At 42.0% G+C, this 20,387-nt stretch overlaps 1 protein-coding gene across 8 annotated transcripts in view; it reads left to right on the forward strand.

Annotated features, from left to right (window-relative positions):
- Positions 1-19,882, forward strand: part of YEATS2 (YEATS domain containing 2) — a 54,267-nt gene extending 34,385 nt beyond the window's left edge. For 5 of the 8 annotated variants that reach the window (XM_072866465.1, XM_072866464.1, XM_072866469.1 and 2 more), the window contains 11 exons: positions 706-904; positions 3,933-4,064; positions 4,344-4,442; positions 5,477-5,588; positions 6,853-6,926; positions 8,027-8,106; positions 9,094-9,295; positions 10,769-10,995; positions 12,178-12,252; positions 13,683-13,756; positions 14,639-17,831. In XM_072866465.1, coding sequence (XP_072722566.1) covers positions 706-904; positions 3,933-4,064; positions 4,344-4,442; positions 5,477-5,588; positions 6,853-6,926; positions 8,027-8,106; positions 9,094-9,295; positions 10,769-10,995; positions 12,178-12,252; positions 13,683-13,756; positions 14,639-14,747 — 1,383 coding nt within the window. In that variant the 3' untranslated portion in view covers positions 14,748-17,831. Of the gene's footprint in view, positions 1-705; positions 905-3,932; positions 4,065-4,343; positions 4,443-5,476; positions 5,589-6,852; positions 6,927-8,026; positions 8,107-9,093; positions 9,296-10,768; positions 10,996-12,177; positions 12,253-13,682; positions 13,757-14,638; positions 17,832-19,690 lie in introns of those variants that run through there. The other 3 variants (XM_072866466.1, XM_072866467.1, XM_072866468.1) reach the window with 3 other exon arrangements.
- The last annotated feature ends 505 nt before the right edge of the window (positions 19,883-20,387 follow it).

Consider the following 20,387-nt stretch of genomic DNA (forward strand, 5'->3'; position numbering starts at 1 on the left):
ATTTGCGTGGATGAAGCCATGTATCCAATTGATGCAGGTTTTCCACCTGGAGTGGACTTGGAGTTCACGGGGTGGGAAGGAGGCAGCTAAAAGGACATTGTATAGTTCACTGGGAGCATTCCCCCAGCCTTGCTGCTTTTGCCTGTGGAGAGGCAAAGATTAAACAAGCGTAGAGTTGATGCCATACTGCCCTCAGAAGGCTGAATGCTGGCATATGCAGCATACATAGGTGAAGATGCTAAAATTTGAGTTAAATGCTACTCACTGTTTTTACAGCTTTCAGTGAAGCAGCAGAGAGAAATTTTCCATACAGCCTCTTTATCTCAAACTTTTTTCCCATTTCTCTGCTGATACCTCTGGACTTCTGAGCAGCAGGGAAACAAGAAACATTCCTGGGTCAAATTTCTCATCTGGAGGCCTAGCTGCTTGCTGAAGTTAAGGGGCCTGGCTCCAGATACTATCAAAGCAGTTGTGGTAGCAGTTCCTGTGTGCACAGTTTCACTTTGCTTGAAACAGCCTCCACTCTATATGTACCGTCATTGTATATGGGTTTTTGGATACGTGCTTGAGAACCTCTTGCTTCTTAATGATAGATAAATAGACATTTGGTTTTTCTACTTGTAGATACTCCCTCATTGTGGTTATTGTTGAATCATCTATGACATGAAAAGGAATTTGTTATCGCTCTCTGCCTCTTTTATGCAGCAAATAGACAATGCAGGTTCCAGTTCATCATCTTCTGGAGCTCCTACAGCAAAGACATCTGGACAACACCACCAAATCTGTATAAGCCAGAGCCAGTCTACTTCATCAGTAGTGAATAAGACTGCTACTTCTACTGTTGTAAGTGTTGCTTCTCTGATGACTACACCAACGCCTGTGACTGGAAAAGCTGCAGTATCAGGTATTAAACTCCCTTCATGCGTTTCCTATAGAAAGTTAGAATCCAGGTGTGAGTTCTTTAGATGTCTTCACTGTAAATGGAAGAATGTAGTCACCTGCATTTGTGAATGTGTAAAAGTAAAGTCATGCTTTCTAAAGCATACCTTATTAGCATAACTTTTGGCTTAGCCAAAGAGATATGTAAATAATTTGGCATCCTATCACATGAGCGCATTGACTGTATCTGTTACAAATAACAGTGCGAGTTGTCCATTGGTATTGGAGAGGGATTTTAGTTTTCCTGCCAGGTTCTCATTAGAAGATGCATTTTACCTGTTCAAGAACACAGTGTGCCACTGAATGCTGAAACTATCAAGGTATTAGTGATACTACAGACTTTTATTAGTTTGTGAAAGTGAAACTCCGCTGAAGTCAGAGAAGCTGCATGAGCAGAATTTGGCTTTGAGGCTTTGCATCTGCTCTGTTTGGCTTGGAAAGGAGAAGAGATGTTGATTAGGGGGAACTGAAGGCTTTGAAGTCAAAATCCATTAAATACAGTGAGGTAGATTGGATCTGGAATGTTTCAAGTTAATAAAGAAGAGATAATAAAGATGGACTGCCCTTATGTAGGGGGGAGTTTTCCTTATTCAGTTTTATTGCCCTTCAGTATCTTTTGTATCATGGAGAGCAAATATAACAGGTTTAATTTGAGTTTATGGATTAAAATTAGAAATTTTCATTTTGACTCCTAATTTACCTGCTGGCATGTTCTGTTCATTTGAAGTGACTTCTTACTAAGTGGAAACAGAGTACAAATACAGAAAAGGGAAAGTAAGTGACAGTGTCTTTCTAAAGCACTTCTGACAGTGCCTTTTTAAAGAAACTCTTCTTGTTTCCTACATACACAGTCTTCCAAACTCCTCCTTTTTTCATCACTCTGTTTCACAGAGCTTGAAAGTGACTGCCACAATTCTGCAATAGGCAGTTGAGTATTTTCCTCTTTGCCATCAAAGCAGCAAGGGGTTTTTTGTAGGAAATCAAAATATTTTGTAGGAAATTCTAAGTAACTTTCAGATTAAGACTGCCCTTTAGGTATGAGAATATCATCTAGGTTTTGGGTTTGTGTGTATTTTTGTTTTTTTGGTTGTGTGTTGGGTTTTTTTTGTTTTTTGTAACGTGAGGCACTGACTTCATTATGAATCCCAAAAGAAGCAGTTATTTTGATGTTTAAAAAAAAAACATCACAAAACAAACAAAAAAAATCACACCAAAAAAAACCCTGTTAAAATTCTGGAGATTCATACTTTTAAAGGCAACTTTTCAAAAAGAATCTCAGAATTTCCCATTGTTTTGCAATGAACAGTGTGTCTCACCCATCAGGCTTAATAGGGTTAGTTGAAAATGTCCCTTCTTACTTGCCTTGCTGTTTGGGTCCCTTGCTGTGCTATCCCAACACATCTGTGCATCACACACTTGGGACATCCCCCAAGGCACACTTTTAAATGATGCACTTTCTCAAAGTGTGGTAAACTGTTCTGGGAAGAGACTTGCAAAGCCGCGAGCATTTAATTGCTTGCTGGAGACTGCCTCTGTGCCAAAAGAGACCTTTGGTTCACCATTTAACATCCCTGGAAGAACTGCTGGCGGTCAGTGTATCAAAGGGAGCCAGCCACCACCACGGAGCTTGGCCATCCTGGGGCTGTGTGTTTGAGAAGGCTGGAGGTGGAAGAAAAGGTTTTGCCAAGATGTGTAGCAGTCAGATTTTTAATTGTAAAAATATGGGCTTTTATTTAAGTGAGTCTTAAATAGACTAAAACGTTTAAAAAATGAATTGGTAATACTAGGTTAGCCTTTTTGCCTGGTGGTGAAAGCCTAACTGAACAGTGTTATGCATCTTCCAAACCAAGAAGTATCTTCACCAGACCTTGCGTGTCTAGTACTTGGAAGGCAGTTATGTTTTTTACACAAGAATAATAAATTATGAGGAAAATGGAAACTTTATCTTGAAACAAATCGTGAGTATAAAATTACTGTTGTGAAACTAAGAAATGTACTGTTGGCAATGTTCTAAAATAGAAGCCTATTAAATTTCCACAATCTGAATAAGTTAACTGTAGATTGAATACCGTTATATTGAAAGTAGCCACTTTAGCAGTAGAAAGGATGGACACAGGCCCAAATCACAGTGGTAGAGTGCTGGCTGTGGTGGCTTGAGGTGTCATTACTGTGGAGGAGAGAGCTGGTGGAGAGGTGGTGAGTGCTTTTCGCCCGTGGCACTGTGGCACAGCTTGGAGCCGTTCTGGTTTCCACCGAAGTTACTGGGTGCTGCCATTGATAATGGTGTTAATTTCTGAATGTTCTGCTTGTTCTTTTAGCCTTGACTAAAATCAGTGATTTAATTCAGTCCCCACTTTAATATGCTTCATAGCTTGATTAGCCATCCTTATGGATGTAGTCAGTGCATGTTACAGGAAGACAGAGGACACTCAGTTCAGGTATGTCCTTCTTCAGACTTGCTGTGCAGCCTCGGGCTTGTCACTTAGTTAAAACATGGTTGATTGTGCTCTGCTGACTGCAGCGGATGCTGCTAAGCTGAATTGCAGAGGTGTGTGCGGCACTTGGGTACCTCAGTGAGAGTGGCTGTGTAAGTACAACAGAGCTGTCAGTCACTGGCTTACCAGACCCTTGAGCACAAGCTCTTGTTCTGACAAGAGTGTTTTACTCTGCGCTGAGCCTGCTTCAGTTGAAAGGTTTGTGTTACATCAGCTTTTACTTAAGGTTACTTAGGTAATTAGGAAACCTGCCTCACAAATACCAGAGCACTGTGCAGCGCATAATACTGCGCACGCTGTGGTGCAGCACCCCAGTATTTTAGCAATCATTTGTGTCAGTGAAAACTTGTCTGACAGTTCACTGAACTGTGGCTTGTTAAGAGGGTGGCAGTGTTAGCTTACATGCCATCCTGGTTCAGGCAGAAAGGGAGAGAAGTAGCTGGAGATAAACAAAATGGTGTGTTTTATTTAACATTTTGTCTTCCGTTCTTCTTGCAGGGTTGCTAAAAATCCACTCAAATCAGTCTAGTCCACAGCAGGCTGTTCTGACAGTTCCCAGCCAGCTTAAACAGCTCGGTGTAAACACAGCTTCTGGAGGTGTTCAGACAATACTCATGCCTATGAACAAAGGTAAAGGGCAGAGGAGGATGACAGATGGTGTTTGAAAATCCCTTTCACACAGGGTAGCTCTTGGTCACTGTTGGCATACATAGTCCAAAGTTAGAGATAGAAGAAAATGTAGCAAGGAAATTAATCCCTAAACTTTGTGCTGCAAACACTGTGTTGCTTCTGAACATGGTTATTTGTCAAAGTGTATGAAGTTTGATTATTTTTTTTTTCTTTTCTTTGTTGTGGGTTTTTTGTTTGTTTGTTTTTTGGTTTTGTTTTGTTTTTTCTGTTCCTCTCCAGTGATACAGTCACTTTCTACCAGCAAAGTTTCAGCTATTACAGCTGTCACAGCAGCAAGTACGGTTGTCCCTAGTTCCTCTACAGCATCCATCACTAAAGGTAACAAGGAATTTCTCAGTAAGATAAGTAGTAGAAATAAGCTAGCGCTGCTTTATGCAAGTGGCCTGACTATGAAAGTAGACCCTGTGACTGTGGGTTCCTTTATTTCCATTGTTAGGAGGGTTTAAATCAAGTAAAAATGGCATCTGGGAACTAGGAAATTAACAGTGACTTACCCCTCAACAAATCCCAAAGCATAAGCAAGTACAGAGAGAAATGAGGATGTTCTAGAAAGCTACCATGAGTACCTTAAATGTTCATTGTTTCAATCCGTCATTGCAGAAATGCACAGAGCAGCATGTATTTAATCACAGTTACTGCTGTCCTCAGAATAGTGACTATGGTGAAATGTACTGGAGGATGCTTTCCAGCAGCACTAGATGTAGACAGCATGTGTGTGTGCGCACAGACAGGGGAAAGATGTACATACAGTACTTCCCAGAATAATGCATAGACCAGAGCTGAGATATTCAGAGTCCAGTTCTTGCAGAACTGTCATGCATCTCTCCCATCCCAGATCAATGACCAGACTGTCTGGCTGTTCTGGGTTGGGAATGTCTCTGTCCCTCCTGCTCCTGTCTCACCAGAGTTCTGTCCTAAATGTGAGAAAGTTCACTGATGTCAAAATCAGTGATGTCTTCAGAAAAGTTCTCACTTTGAAATGTCACTTCTTGCTAAAACTGTTATTAGTTTTCTCTACAGCTCTTTGTTTACAGAAAGGCCAACGTACATTTGCAGGCAGGTCAATTTAGATCAGGCATGCAAAACATCAGCAATTGGTTATGCAAATGCAAATTTTCTAAAAATGATAAGATGTGAGCATGTTGAGATTTGGAGGGGGGCGACACATGTTCTGGTGGCTTTCTTGCAGCAGAATTGAAGGCTAGATTTGTTCATGCTTAACAATCAGAACGCAAACAACAAATTAAATGATGTTATATAAGACCCTTAGTCTTACTGGAGTCTTGCAAGACATTCTTTATCAAGCTGACTGGTACTTTTTGTCTCTTAAAATGTGTTCTGTTTCTTTGAAGTTAAGATGGAGCCTGATTCAACAGGACAAAACTGCAGTTCTGTGGGTACCCAAGAAGGCCAAGCAGCAGTAAAAACAGAAGAGAGCTCCGAAATTGGGAATTACGTTATCAAGTAATTGTTCATTTCTCTATAAGGATTTCTGATCTTTGAAATACCAGGGGGAAAGGAGGAGGTTCTAGGGATACGTGCAGTAGTGTTAAGTTTGACCTAGAAATACATTATAAAATCTTCTGTCCCATACACTGCTGTATCAGTACTAATTCTGTTGCCTGGCGTTTGTTTCAGACAGTGTTGCAATATTTTCTTTGTAAATGGATTAGTATGCAGGGCTCATGAAAGGGGGAAAAGAATTATTGCAGTTGTTTTGGGGTTTGCTAAAATCTCAAGCTGCTAAAACCTCTTTATAATCCACTGTTTGTATAATTCCCATTGTCATTGTGTGTCCTCACTGAGGTCAGACTGCCCAGTGAAATGCAGGTCAAAAAAGGGGCATCTGAAATAAGTAGAACTGTCTCTCTTCTTGCCTCTTTAGTCCTGTAAGGCTCATATACTTCTGTAATTACTTAGTATGAGGTTTGTGTTGGTTCAGAATTGGAATCAAATAATAAAGATCATTGGAGTATTTGTTCACTGGACGCTGTGAAATCCAGTGCCTTGTTTGTGATGCTCTTGCAAGTACTTGTTAGTGTTTTTTCACCAGAACTCAGTTTGCAGAATTTTCTCTGCATATTTCTTATAAAGTGTAGGATGTTTCTTCTGCTCTTGATTCCTCCAATGGCTGACTTTCCTGTCTCCATGTTTTGAAAAGTTTTGTTATTCCGACATATCTCTGCAGACATTACCCTGATGGAGAGTATGTGTAGGAGATGGGAATAAATTTTAAGTCACTGCACACTGGAAATTATCTTAGTTGTAAAATAACTAATGGAAAATACAGTTCTTGCCAGTTAAATACAGTATGGCTGGTTAAGTAAAATTTAGCTAAACTCACGTAAGTACAAAGCTTCCCATGCAATATCCCATGTTCCTCCTGGGACAGCCTGCACTAATAGGTGCGTCTTATCCCTCGGGGTAGTGTTGCAGATTGTGAGATGATGCAGGGATTTCTTCCAAGCCTGCCCAAAAAAGCCTATCTTCAGTTTCTTCATCATGACAAATACAGCTTCAGATGTGGACACCTCAGCAAGTGGAAGGGCTGTTTGAAACACCTTCTCCGGATTGGGGCTTATCCTCATACTAGTTTATCCTCATACTAGTATTGCTATAATGCCTTGGGGCTAGGGACTTTAAACCATGCAGTGATTTTGAAACCTTTTGCATCTGAGTCATTGCTTCCAACAGTATTCTTCATTGTGATTCTTTTTATCCGTTGCAGTATAGAATATTTGGAGAACATCCAGCAGCTTTTAACAGCAATAGTGAAGAAGGTTCCATTAATTGCTGAAAAAAGTAAGCAGTAAATGAAAAGCTTTGCTTTCTGTTTTCAATGTATCAACAGAATGCCTTGTATACTCTGTGGCCACAAAAATTATTAAAGGGCAAAATGAAATGAAGCCATCCTCCTAGAGAGCTTACTCCAAGGGTTATTCTAAAGATGCTTAGAATCAGATTCTTCCAATAAAGCCAAGTATGTTGTCAGCAGTTATTAACATTTACCTGGTTTTTTTGGTTAGAAATACATTGTATTTCCTTGCATAATGGTTGCAAGTAGGTCCTCTTTTCCCTGGTTTGTCCTCAATAGATGTGCTTTTATTTTTTTTAATTTAATTTAATTTAATTTAATGCCAGAGTTTCAGAAATCCTTGCAAATATGATAACATAGCTCAGCATTGGAATGTGTTTGTTGGGGTTTTTGCCTTTTTTTTTAAATGAAAGGTGATGGTTTGCAGAGAAACATTTTAATCTTTTGTGGTACTTTATAATTGTGAATCTCTTACTCATGTACATAGCTGGAAATGTATCAGCTTTCTCTGGTAACTAATGCACTTCGAATAAGTGGTCCTGGAGACTGGGTAGAGCAGACCCTCTCAAGATAAGCAGTGAGCAAAGTAGGAGTGGGTGGCACAGTAAAGCTTTCATTACATACAGCTCTCTGGCCTACAGTAGCATTCATGAATCCGTTGCTTAGGATTCGTATCCCCTCCTCATGTTTTTGCCAGGAAACCTTTTCACTGTTTCATTTTTATATTGCAATTTGTTGGCAAAAAAAATGTTTTCCGAAGGAAGAGACTTTGACCACTAAGACAGACTTACAGATCTCATCATTACAGCTTTGGGGGGAAGAAGAGGCTTAAAACAGCCCATAGCCACATATGTCTGTATATCCTGACCAATGAGATGCTGATTGTGCATTCAAAACCCAAAGTGTCTGCTGCATGTATCTGTGCTGTGCTCAGAGAGAGCACAGCATTTGTAAAGAGTTACAGTCCTTGATCCTATGAGCATGAAACACGTTTCCCTCTTCTTCTCTGCTAAATAACATCAAAACCAGAATTTATGTTACTTCACATATTAAAATTTAATACTGTTTTTGGCTTTGTGTTTTCTAGGTGAAGATGCAAGCTCTTTTTGTGCCAGTTCAGTGGAACAGTATTATAGCTGGAATATTGGGAAGAGGAGAGCAGCCGAGGTAATCCTCTCTTCCTGTGTTTCATAAGCATTCATTAGGGACACAAGAAGGATTTCTGAATTATGGAACCTTCCTTGTTGTTGGCTCATTTGTTTTCTGAAGCAGTCTGTTGCATTTTAAATGGAAGCATTCCTTACTGCAAGACGCACTGATTTGTGTCCAGGTAGTGATCCAGGTTATTGTTCAGAGACTTTCTCAAGCAGAAGGGACTCTAAAGGTCATTTTTTGGTTGGTTCAAAGTAAGGTGTTTTTGAAGCATTTTCAAAATCAGAATTTTTGCAAGCTGTCCTGTTAGCACTTTATCTTCATCACTCCTCTGTGGCATATTACAGTCATGGGAGTTTTACCTAACATACTTTGTCCATCTTTTCATGGGATTGTGTCTGCTTTCTGTAGGAAGAGAATTGAGGGATCTGACATAAGCAATGATAGTGCTGATATAGATTGTCAGTTCACTAAAGATAAGTATTTCAGTTAATCTGGACCTTTTTGTGTTCTGGCTGTTATGTTTCCCCCTATTTCTTCATAGTTTTGTCATCTTGCTATGGAGTTTTACAGGGAAGATGTTAAAACTGATTAGTTTTAACTTCCCTCTGCTGTTACCAACTTAAATGATTGAAGAGTTCAACCAAAATTTTGAGCAGCATATTTTGCTCTAATGGATTTCTTGCACTATGCCATCTTAGGTGTTACTTGGGAGACGAGGCAATTCAAGTCAAGACAAATGTGTCTGGGCCCCTGTAAATGTGTGTCCCTTTTTTCTTGAGGTTTTGTTTAGATGAGAAAGCAGAGTTTAAATGACCTGCCTACAGCTGCCTAATATCACGATTAGGACCATCTTCCACATTTGTTTTTCCTTGTCATTCTGACTCCTGAGAAAATCCCATTCCTTTTGTTTTCTTTGCAACCTGGATTATTGTTCTGGGCCATAGTCTAGCCTTAAACATTTTAGCCAGTGTGATGAGCTTTCCCTTTCGTTTGTCACAGTGGCAACGAGCAATGACAGTGAGAAAGATCCTACAAGAAATCATAGAGAAACACCCCAGGTTTCACAACATTACACCCCTGAAAACAAAGCATGTGGTGCACTGGTGTCGATGCCATGGCTACACTCCACCTGACCCGGAGACCTTGCGGAATGATGAAGACTCAATTGAAGACGTGCTGACGCAGATAGACAGTGAGCCAGGTGAGTATGGAGGGACAGAAAGCTCCTTTTTGCCAGAGACGCTGTTTGTTAAATGGCTTAAGACTGTGTGTATGCACACACGTGCTGCTTCTTCAGGAGAAGGGGATTCTTACTTTCTTTGTTTTTTAACTTGATTCACTCTGGAATAACAGAGGTTGGAGATCTTGTGTGCATGCACACACATGTGCTGCTGCTTCAGGAGAAGCAGATTCTTACTTTATTTGTTTTTTAACTTGATTCACTCTGCAATAACAGAAGTTGGAGATCTTAAGGGCAAGCCTACAAGTGAAGCTGCCCCTTGTCCATACCAATCCTGATGTTCTCTGGGGCCTCTTTGGGATTTTATTGTGCTTTGGGGCCTTTGGAGGCTCAGTGTAGATAAACCTTATGAGAGATGATTCTTGCCCCACAGTGTAATCATTTATAAATGGGCACACAAAGTATAGGGACTAATGACAGTTCTGCCCTTGGGTAAGCTTAGCCTCTATTAAAAGACTTACTGTGCAAACAGTGTGAATGAGTTCAGGTACAAAAAAAACCCCAAAACTGGCAGCGGCAGCGTGGAGCTTAGTGGGGGTTAATTTACCTCCAAAAGTGAAGTGAATTGGCCCATGTGAAGCTTCATATTCTGTTATTATAGCTGCTACATTATTGTACTAGGCATAGCTCTGGGATCTCCACAGTCCATTTTAGTATGTATGAAATATACCTCTTTAATTTCATCCATTCTTCACCGTTAAGCTCCCTTGTTTCACCTTCAGATAATCCCTTTCCCAAAGCCAAATGTTTTTCTGTTCTGATCATACAGGGATTTAAGGTATTTCACAGAAGTGTATGGATTTGATTATTCTTTGCTAAGTCTGGTCCTGCACTGCAGTTGTTGAAGGTGGAAAGGAAGCCTACATCCACCTTTTAATATTCGTATCTAAATAACTAGATTTGTGTTTGTCTTTGACGAAAAGAATCTTTTTATTGCTTAGCTTTCCACAAAAGGTTTTACTGGCTCGTGTCGAGCATGCAGAGAAGAGGTTACCCTTTTGTAATTCCACTGCGAATCTGTCTTCTGATTTTTCTTAAAAAGCATGATAATACTAGTAACAATGTAAAAGATGATTTAGTGCTACATGGTGCCTACATAGTAAAAACTCCATTTCTCCAACCAAGTTGAAGAGCATCAGACTGCTTTGCCAGTTGTCAAAAAGCTTCTGTGAGAATGTTTAGGAGACTTACATTAGCCTGGTTTTGTTTGAAATGCAGCCCTCTTCATTGGTGTAGGAGCAGATGAGGGAGAGGACTACGAGTGTCATGAAGGTATAATTAGAAGGCTCTTAATGAATCTTTGCGTTTCTGTTCATCCTTATGTTTGGTAGGAACTACAAAAATAACTTCCAATTACCTTATTTTGAGTGTGCATCTGTTTATAAACAGCTTTCCATAACCTATCATGTGTTTAATTGATTGCTTCTTTTTCAGAATGCCCTTCATCTTACAGCAGTGGTGAGGAGCTGTGCCGAAAACTAGAGGAACTACAGCAATTTCTGAAACGAGAACCAGAACACGAAGAGGAAGTAGATATTCTCAACTTTAGCGAGCCATTAAAAATAAACATTAAGAAAGAACAGGAGGAGAAACAAGAGGAGATGAAGTTCTATTTGGCTTCCTTGCCTGCATCAGAGTTCGTGAGGGACACTGCAGAGAAGGTAATAAGTGAATCATAAAGCTAATAAGAACTGCTGTTAAGATAATTGTGGTGTTACATTTATTTAGTTGCTTTTCCTTCATCTATATGGGCTTCTGGATGCTTTATAGAAGTTTTTATAAATGCCCTGGAAAAATTGAACCTTCTGACTCATGACACTCAGCTGGCCAGTGCTGGCAGGAGTAAGTGAAGCATGGCAGCCGGGAGGTCATTTCAGAGTAGCTGTGTTGCAGGGCTTAGCACCAGAAAAATCATCCTGGAAGGCTAGAAGTAAGGGGAAATGAGGGAAGAGGAGCACTGGCACTGACTTCTTCCTGTTCCATCACATGAAAGATTTGGGCTCATTGTTTGGAGCAGTGCTGTTGAATAGCAGCTCTTGAAAAGGAGTTGCAGTAAAGCTAAGACCACAGCAAACTTCTCTACTGCTTGGATTTCTTCCCCTATTCAAATTAGGGTAAAAGAAGGGGAGAGGGGGGTCTTCTCTCACAGCAGCAGGAAGGAAAGAGAGGAGACTGACTCAGCTTGTAGGGAAGAGTGCTCACCATTGTACCAGCAGACACAGGAGCAGTGGGAGGGGTTTGCATGCAGCAGCTGTGGGAGAAAGGATCTCTGTCTCCACCTCAAATGCTGCCATCAAGGGACAGTACCTTGGTTCTGCAGTGTATCTAGTCTCTTGCTATGTAGGTGGCAAGGGCACAAGCATGATGAAAGTGTGACTGGGGGATGAAACACTCTTTTGATGTGGAACTTCTGTGCCAGGAGCACTGTTTAAAGTGGTCTCAGTTGCCATAGGTAGGTGCAGGGAAGATTATGAATAGATGGATTAAATATATGTACAGTTTTAAAATGGAGCTTCCGTTCTCAATCCAGAGATACCCAATGCAGCCTGGTTTTTGTGTGGACTTTCTGAAACAAAAATTAAAACCTGCTTTTGTTTCTTCTGTGTTTTTGAGGCATTTCTGCAGGCTGTTCTAATGGTCAAGCTTAATTTTCTCCAGACTTTTTTTTTTTAAGTGAAGCCTGAGATTACACTGCCTGAAAGTTCTGCAGTGTCTGCTTGCTTGGTTTTTAACTACCCTTTGTAATAGATTGTTTCTGTTATATCATTCTCATCTCATCTGCAGCAAAACGTGGGTTGTGTTATTTGATGTATTAATTTTTTTCTCTCTCTTGTATTTTATAGATAGGGATTTCTTTTCAGCCTGCTGAGGTACAAAAGAATGTGTATGCATCAGTAATAGAAGATATGATTTTAAAGGTAAGAAATTGCTTCATGTTAAGAACTTTTCTGTAACTATTAACCCAGTAATGTATAAAAAAAGATTGAATGTCCTTATTGATACGCATTTATCAAATCAGGAGATGTGGAGTCTGATGTCTATCTTGGTGCAGGTATAGAAGGATATATAGCCGACCAAAGACTGTCCTATACTTCTTTGTGTGTTTCCAGCTTTCTAACTGATTTGTTGGCTTGGACACAGAATAGTGATTTGCAGATTCTCACCTCCAGCAAGATCCTGACTCATTCTGTAACTTTGAAAGTACCCCTTACTTTGCCCTACCCTTCAGAACTGGAAGGGGGAAATCTGCCAGAGTTCTGTAAGACTTGATTATTTTATAAGAGGTTAGCTATTTTTTCCTAAATACTGTTCATTTCCTTTTTGCTTGGGCTGTCTCTACTGGCAGACTGCTGAATTCCTGCAGACAGCAGCAATTCTGCCTTGTATGAGAAACTATTTATCTATCATAATCAATATTGGAAAAACAGAGACCGTTTCTTACCAGAGCTTTAAATGGCATGGAACTGAAGTTCTTGGATTTGGACTGAAGGCTAACGTGGATTATTTTTAGCTGTGCTCTGCTGTGTTTCAAGCCAAAGACAGTTTTTGGGGTTGTTTGTACAGACTGCTGCTTATCAGAAGATCAGCTTTACAAAAGCTGATTAATTCCAGGGCACACGTGCACGTGCATGCACACTTCTGCTGTGCTCTGTTACTTATCATAGTTGAACTCAGATAGAGATACATCCATTTGTAGACACAGATTGTAACCATCAGATTGCTCCATTATAAAAAAATGTAGTTATGCCAGCTTTCCTGACTGAACATCCCAGAAACCTCTGCTCTAGTCTTGATACAGGCACAGAAAGCCAAGAGCCTTAATTAGCTTTTGATTGAACATTGATTAAGCCAAGTGTGTAGGGCATACGGCTGCTGTCTGCTTGCTGTCCAGGCTGGGAGGTTTTTGTGAAAGTGTCATAAGCCTAGGGACCACAGGGAGTGGCTAACAAGCATATACCAGCTCCCAGGAGAATATCTGGAATTTGCCATGTACAAAACAAGCTCTGGTGTGTGAGAGGCAGGGCCCTAAAATGCTCTTTGAGGCACAGGCTCTGGAACATTGGATCCACCCTGCTGTGCACATACTGTTCTGCAGGTCCAGAGAGAAACCAGACTGGGCAGTTACAGTCTGAGGTCTGTGCATCTATAGGGCTCTCTTTTTCTGAATATACTGTTCTTATTCCTGTGCCGGTAAAACTCACTTGGGCATCTTGAACTTCCCCCTGCTGATCGAATTCAGGATTGAAGTGAGCCAAATTTCGGCTGCTCTTACACTGATACTCGAGCAAATAGCATGTTCCTTTCCTCTTTCCCTAAATCTGTCTCCCAATGTTGTCTTTTGTCACAGGCCACTGAACAGCTTATGAGTGATATCCTACGGCAAGCACTGGCTGTGGCATACCAGACAGCTCCTCACAACAGGTACAGCAGCTTGTTTCCTCTTAGACCATTTGTGCCAGCAACTGAGGGCTGAACTGCTTGAGGAATTTAGTCAGATTAGCTCAGACCACGTGATTGAGGGAATTTATGAACTATATTCTGGGAAGATCCAACCCTTAGGGGGAGGGGGTTTGTCATCTCTTAGCTCCATAGTTGCAAAGGGGTGGTAACATAGACAACATTAAAAACTGAGGCAGGATTCTCTGGTGTTGCCACACTCAAAGGCAGATGACCTGTTTCTACAGAGCCATGTTGAAGAACCTTCTCAGTCTTGTCCATCTCAGATTACCATGTAGACAACTTACCCATGGCCAGACATAACTTAAACAACCTAAATAATCTCTTCTTTATTTTACTGATATACTCTTTTCTGGCTCAGATACTGAATTATTTTTATGGTAACGATTAGGCCACATTTTGATTTCTGTTCAGCACCATGATTTGGGATAGCTTGAAATTGGAAAAAAACCCAACACTATGAGAAAATGCTTAGTTTAAATATTTACTTGTATGCAATATACAAATATTTATATAATATATATTAAACATATGTATATATGTTATATATAGAATTATATACACATATTCTGTGCTATAGAAGTCCAAGAATTAATACTTTAGCACTTGATTTTCCTGTCCTAGTGCCCAAGATGTTTCCTGCAGTAATTTGAGAGTGGCTTTTTTGTGCTGTGACATTTTAATGCTTTTCCTGTGTTGCTCTAACACTTGCTTTTTTATCCTTTTTTTGATTTATCTCCCCCCCCCTTTTTTTTCTTCCCCTGTTAGTAAACTTATTTACTTGGTGCTTTAGGGACATGTGTCTTTTTATGTATTATAATAGCATCTCTGATGCATTCCCTGCAGGACTCCAAGAGAGATCACAGTGATGAATATTCACAAAGCCATCTGTAGTATTCCCTTTCTTGACTTCCTCACAAACAAACATATGAAGATACTAAATGAGGAACAATGAAATAGAGCAGAGAAGATGCTACAGGAAAGGTGGATTTATGACTGCAGTTGGGTTGACAAATCCAGTATTTCTGTAGGATACTGTTATATACATTTATAACATTGGGCTACTAGATTGTTACCTCCAATTAAAGATGCACCTTAATGCAACAAAATGATGCTCTGTTCCAAATCAAGTTGTTAAATGTCAGTGTTTACTTGGTAAGTGTATGTTCAGTGGCTGAACAAACATTGTCAGTTTGCATCGAGTTGCTAGCTGTGAGAGATTGCACAGGCCTTGTCCCTCTGAGACAGCTGTATTGATGAGATTGAATGCTTCTTTTAAGAAAAGAAATTATGCTTTTTGATGCAGTCTACCTATGAGTTGATTTCCCCATGCAGTGGGCAGAACAGTTGCTTTGGCATTACAAATATGACAAAAGTCAAAGGCAGCTTTTAAAGGTGGGTCATTTGAGTAGATGGGTGGGTTGGTTGGTTAGGTTTGAGTGTGGGGGAGCAGAAGGCTGATGGCTGCAACAAATTCTGCCAGTCCTGGTTGAGCATGATGTATGTGACGGAAGTCACAGCTGGGTAGGCTTATCATTAGCTTATTCAGCTAAGTGTCACCTAACCAAATTCCTTGCCTCTTTAGAGGAGGTGTCAGATGTCACCTTTCTTAGCCACCTCAGAAAGGGTAGACTGGCACATGCTCAAGCAAGATGAACAGCCCATGGTCAGGCTTGGTAAGATTTGACTGACCACTTGTTGTGCATGGGAAAGGAGAGGAGCAAAGACAGTATTCACTGTTTGTGGGCTTGGACTGTCTGAAACCCTTTGCTTGCCCTGCAAGTGCCTCCCCAGGCTGCCAGAAGGTTTGGAGTGTGCTGGAGGGCAGGTGACCAGCTGTACAACTGTGTTGTACAAGTCTCAATGTTTTGATAGCGTTCGCTAATGATCAGCTTGGATTGTGAAGTGCTGTGGGAGCAGCACCACTTTGGCTTAAGTTCTGCTCAACACAGAGAGGCGTGATAGGATCAAAAAATCAGAGATTTGCTGCTTGTGGGGAGCTCCTCTGATGTCTTGACTGCAGGAAGAAGTTCTGCTACTAACCCCAGCACTTACCTGTCTCAGGAACATCACTGGTGTAGGAGACATGTCTGCAGCCTGGCTATCAACACTTCGCTGAAGAAGGCTTCACTGACAACATCCTGACCACCCCACATCCACCACCCCTTTGTCCTGCCCCATGGGTGCTTGCTAGTAGTGTGAATAAGCCTTTGTAAAGGCTTGGTGGGAGCCTGTTGTAAAGTTGGTGGGACTCCTGTTGGACTGTCATGCTTTCAGAGTGCTTGTTTTGTGAGGCAGTGCTGTCATGTCGGTGGAGCATGGGTCAAACAGCCAGAACCTCCAATGCGCTGATCTCAGCTGGATCTCTGATCTGCTGCATGGCCTTTGATTTAATCACTCTGTGCCTCAGTTTCCCCATCTCTGAGCATGGGGAGCAGGATACCTACCTCACAGGGGTGTACTGAGGCCTCGCTCTTGTTGGTGCCGTGCTTTGACAATACAAAGCCTTTTATAAACATTAAACTACAGTTATTTTTCCTGGCCTGGGGTAGGAACAGAAATCTTCAAAATGTTATCTTTTGGTGCTTTTTTGGGGCTAGAAGACAGGTGGTGGTAACTCCAGTAGTGTGCAGGAACTGTGGAAGACGGTTCAGTTAGAGGGTAGTTTCAGGCTTCCAAGGAGAGTAGTGTAGGTTTGATGCAGTTCTTAAACTGATGAAGGTACTCTGTACCTCAGGTGAGATGCTGCCTGTCTTCTCCACCTTAAATAAAACTAGGGTCTGCAGATAAGCCCCCCTCGGTTCATCGGAGCTAACAGGGAGTTACAGTTCACTTGAATAAGAGTGGCAGAACCTGGCCCTTGAATCTAGGAAATGGGACCAATGGATGAAATCCCAACAGCACTCAGAGAAGGACTTAAATGCCCCCTAGAAAGGGCGTTTCAGATGCTCTGGATTCAAAAGATAATCCTGGCTTGTTCGGGTGAGCTGAGTGCAGGACTGCCTGCACAATTAAAGTGCACAGCTTAGCCTTGACATTAGTTTTTCAGCTGAGGTCAGTGTGAAGGAGTCGAGCAGTGGTGATTATGTTTGAGCTCAGTGTTGAGGGTCAGGAGAAATCCAGGTAGCTGGGGAACTGCAGGCCCCACACTTTGTTTGTAGGCTGTAGTGAACTCAAAGTCCATACTGCTTTCAGGCACCCCTGTACAGAGCTTTTACAAAAGAGAAGGGCATTTTCAAGATATCTGTCACTATTGCTATGACAGCCTGCAGATTGTGTGGGAACAGCCTTTTGGGCAAACTCAGTCGTGCTATGATCTGCAATGACATATGCATTTCCAGCCCCCGTCTCTTGTGGGCTTAGTTTCTGGGATTCTGGTATGCCTAGAGCAGCTCTTGAGGATGCAGGAGCTCGTTGTTGGGCATCTGTTTGCAAATTGTGGCTTCCTTGCCTGTGTCCTGCTTTTCTGTGAGGAATGGAGTTTCAGAATGAGTCCTGAACCTGGCCCTGAAGCAGGCAGGTAAATGCCCCTTGTTCTTAATGGGGTTCTTGCAGTGGAGATCTATTGCTACATTTCTGAGCAACCACAGGTTATTCTCCTAGGAGATGCTATATTAATAATATAAAGTTTGCTGAAGAAAAATAAAATCTGTTAAAAGCAGATAGAAAATAACACATTTGTTTAGTCTTTCAGATGTAGTAAACGTTTGCAACAAGTTATTTGAATTTTGAAAAGTGGTGGGAGAAAAATTTGTTGGTGAGAAGTTCCTGTGGGAATTGCTTGGAGATAAGTTAAAAGTGGTGGAATTTCATGCACCCATTCAGGTGTGTGTGGAATGCTACAGCTGATACAGTGTGTTGAAATGTTACGGTATATTTCTCTGGCTTTCTAAAGAGTCTTGATACAAGTTAAAGATCTCTTTACAAATATTGCGCCTATTTGTAATGCTGAGTGTTTAAATCCTTCATGTTATCTGTATTATACTGTATAATTGTGTAAGATACGTATGTTTACAATAAATTCTTTTATTAGCTGTGATAGGATTGTCTTGACTGTCACCTGTCACTCAAAGAACTTTCTCCAAATTCACAGACTTTTGTGTGCTCTGTATATTCAGAATGTTTTAGTTAATTCTGGATAAAAATTGGTAGTTGTGGAATTGATCTGAAGGAAAAGGTAATTTTTCCCTTTTCTAGTTATTTTAAAAAGCTCTTGGCTTTGGAGGTTGGGGGAGGGAAAGCCAGGAGCTCAGCAAGCTTAGCTTCTCCAACTTCTCATTCTCCAGAGCAGCCTGTTTAAACAGCAAGTAATTGGTTTGTGTGGAAGATTGAAAAGCATGGTGGGTTGATGTTGGCCAGCTGCCAGATGCCCACCCAGCTGCTCTCTCACCCCCCTTCAGCAGAGGAAGGGGAGAAAATAAGATGAAAAAGCTTATGGGTCAAGATAAAAACAGGGATGTCGCATACCAATTACCATCATAGGCAAAACAGACTCAACTTGGGGAAAATTAGTTGAACTTCTTGCCAATTAGAGTAGAGTTGGATGGTGAGAAACGAAGACAAAAAAAATAAACCACCTCCTTCCCACCCCTTTTTTCCTAAGACTCTACTTCAGTCCTTCATTCCTGACTCCCACCTCCTTTCCCCCTGCAAGAGGTGCAGGGGACTGGGGAGTTGCCCTTAACAGTCCCTTCTTTGCCGGCCCTTCGTCCTCCCTTTCTTAAGCATGCCCTCACAGGGCCGCCACTGACTCCTCTGCGGGGCTCAGCTCCCTCAGCTGCCTGGGGGCTGTTGGAACCAGCCATGTCTGGCACGGGGCAGCCCCGGCCTCTCCTCACAGGGACGCCACAGCCCCCCTGCCACCACCTGGGCACAGGCACCCAATACAAAAAGGAATGGAAAAAAAGTAAGAAAAGTTAACTTCTCCATTTTCCCCAGGCTGTGGGGAGGAATCATAGGTGTCTGTGAGCAGACTTAATGCTCCGTTGTCTTTCAAAACACTGCAAAACTTGTTCTTGTTTGTACTAAATCCTGTACAAGTGCCTCCTCTAAATGAGCACACACTGCGCTGCCTTCATGCTGCCAGAGCCAAATGACGACAACGTGGCCAAGGAAGGCTGACTGCGCCCTGTGGGCTGGAGCCTTGATGCTAACCACAATGCCTCCCCTCCTGGCTGCTGCAGCCCTGCCCCTCGCGTTCGTGAACACATTTCCAGGGCGTGGTGGTCAGGTGCAGTGTGCCCAGAAGGTGCAGGACCATCCGCTTTAGAAATGAAGTCATTTGCATGCAGAGCTGGCGCAGGAGCAAGCGGTGCGTCTGGGTCCCTGCGTGCAGTCTTGGTCACACCAAAGCCTGTGCCACCAGGAGCAAGGGATTGTCCATCCCTTCTGTGCTATCTCTGCCCTGAAAACAAACGCAGCCTCTCTGGGCTACATGGCACCAACATCCATTTGTGGTAAACGGGGTTGGTCCCTAGGATTGTACGTTACTGCAGTGGCTAAGATAGAGAAAATCGGTATGAATAAGGTGATAGGTTTGCAGCTGATTGTTCACCCTCCAAGAAATTAGTGCAATGCAAAGAGAAATGTGCAGTTTATGAAAGCAGGCAAATCATTAATGCGCTGCTTGTGAACTTTTCAAGGTCAGGTAACGAGAACTGTCCTGAGTAATGGAGTATTTCCCACACGTGGAAGTGCAGATGTTCACAGCTCCCTGGCATAGTGGATGCAGCTGGCACAAAACTCACTCTCAGCATCCCAACAGGCCAGGTGTCAGCAAGATGGAACGGAACAAGCATGTTCAGTGTCACCCTATAGGTAGTAAATTGTAATGCTTCAGGTGCAAAACCTTCCTTTTGAAGAACATTTCTTTATGTGTCTAATAACCCTTGTTTGCAGTGTGATTCACAGTTGGAAAGCCTTGATGGACTTGGATGTGAACCCAGAGCAATTGGGAAGACAAATACTAGTGTGAGAGCAGCGTTGGAAGCAGTCCCACCATCGTGACTCCCTGGAGCCTGCAAAACCTGTGTAGATTTGCCCTCTTCAGAGGAACTTGGTGTGATGCCTTTTGATTTGGCTGAGGCAAGCACTTTCTGTGCAGAAACAGGTATGTTGCAGACATCAGCAGCCAGTTGCGTTGCCCTGTCCCTTGCAGTGGTAAGTACCTGCTTGGTTGTCCTTCCATTCATCCCTCCTGTAGTTGGAGCCAGGCAACAGCTCACGAGCCTTTGGCTTTCTCCTGGAAGTCTTCTGAGGCATAGCTAGAAGAGCTGGCATTGCGCTATCTGGGGAAGCTGGTTGTACCTTCGGCACCTTTACTCACTAAAATTTTCTTGGAAGCAACTGTAAAGTGATGGCCTCTCTTAAAATTCAAAGCTAGCACCATTTTCCCATTATCTGTGTGAGATGGCAGAGTGAAACTGAGGTGAAACACAAGTTGCTTGTCCCTTTCTGTTAACAGGGCACACTGCAGGCACTGCTGAAAGGGGGTGTTGAGAGCACGGCACCTGCATCAGAGTAATCTAGCCTCTGTGTCCCTGATAGTGAATGTAGCAAAGGGTATCATTGGTTCATCCCCCCTTCCCCTTCATGT

Source organism: Ciconia boyciana, chromosome 7 (assembly GCF_034638445.1).
Source record: "Ciconia boyciana chromosome 7, ASM3463844v1, whole genome shotgun sequence".
NCBI lineage: Eukaryota > Metazoa > Chordata > Aves > Ciconiiformes > Ciconiidae > Ciconia > Ciconia boyciana.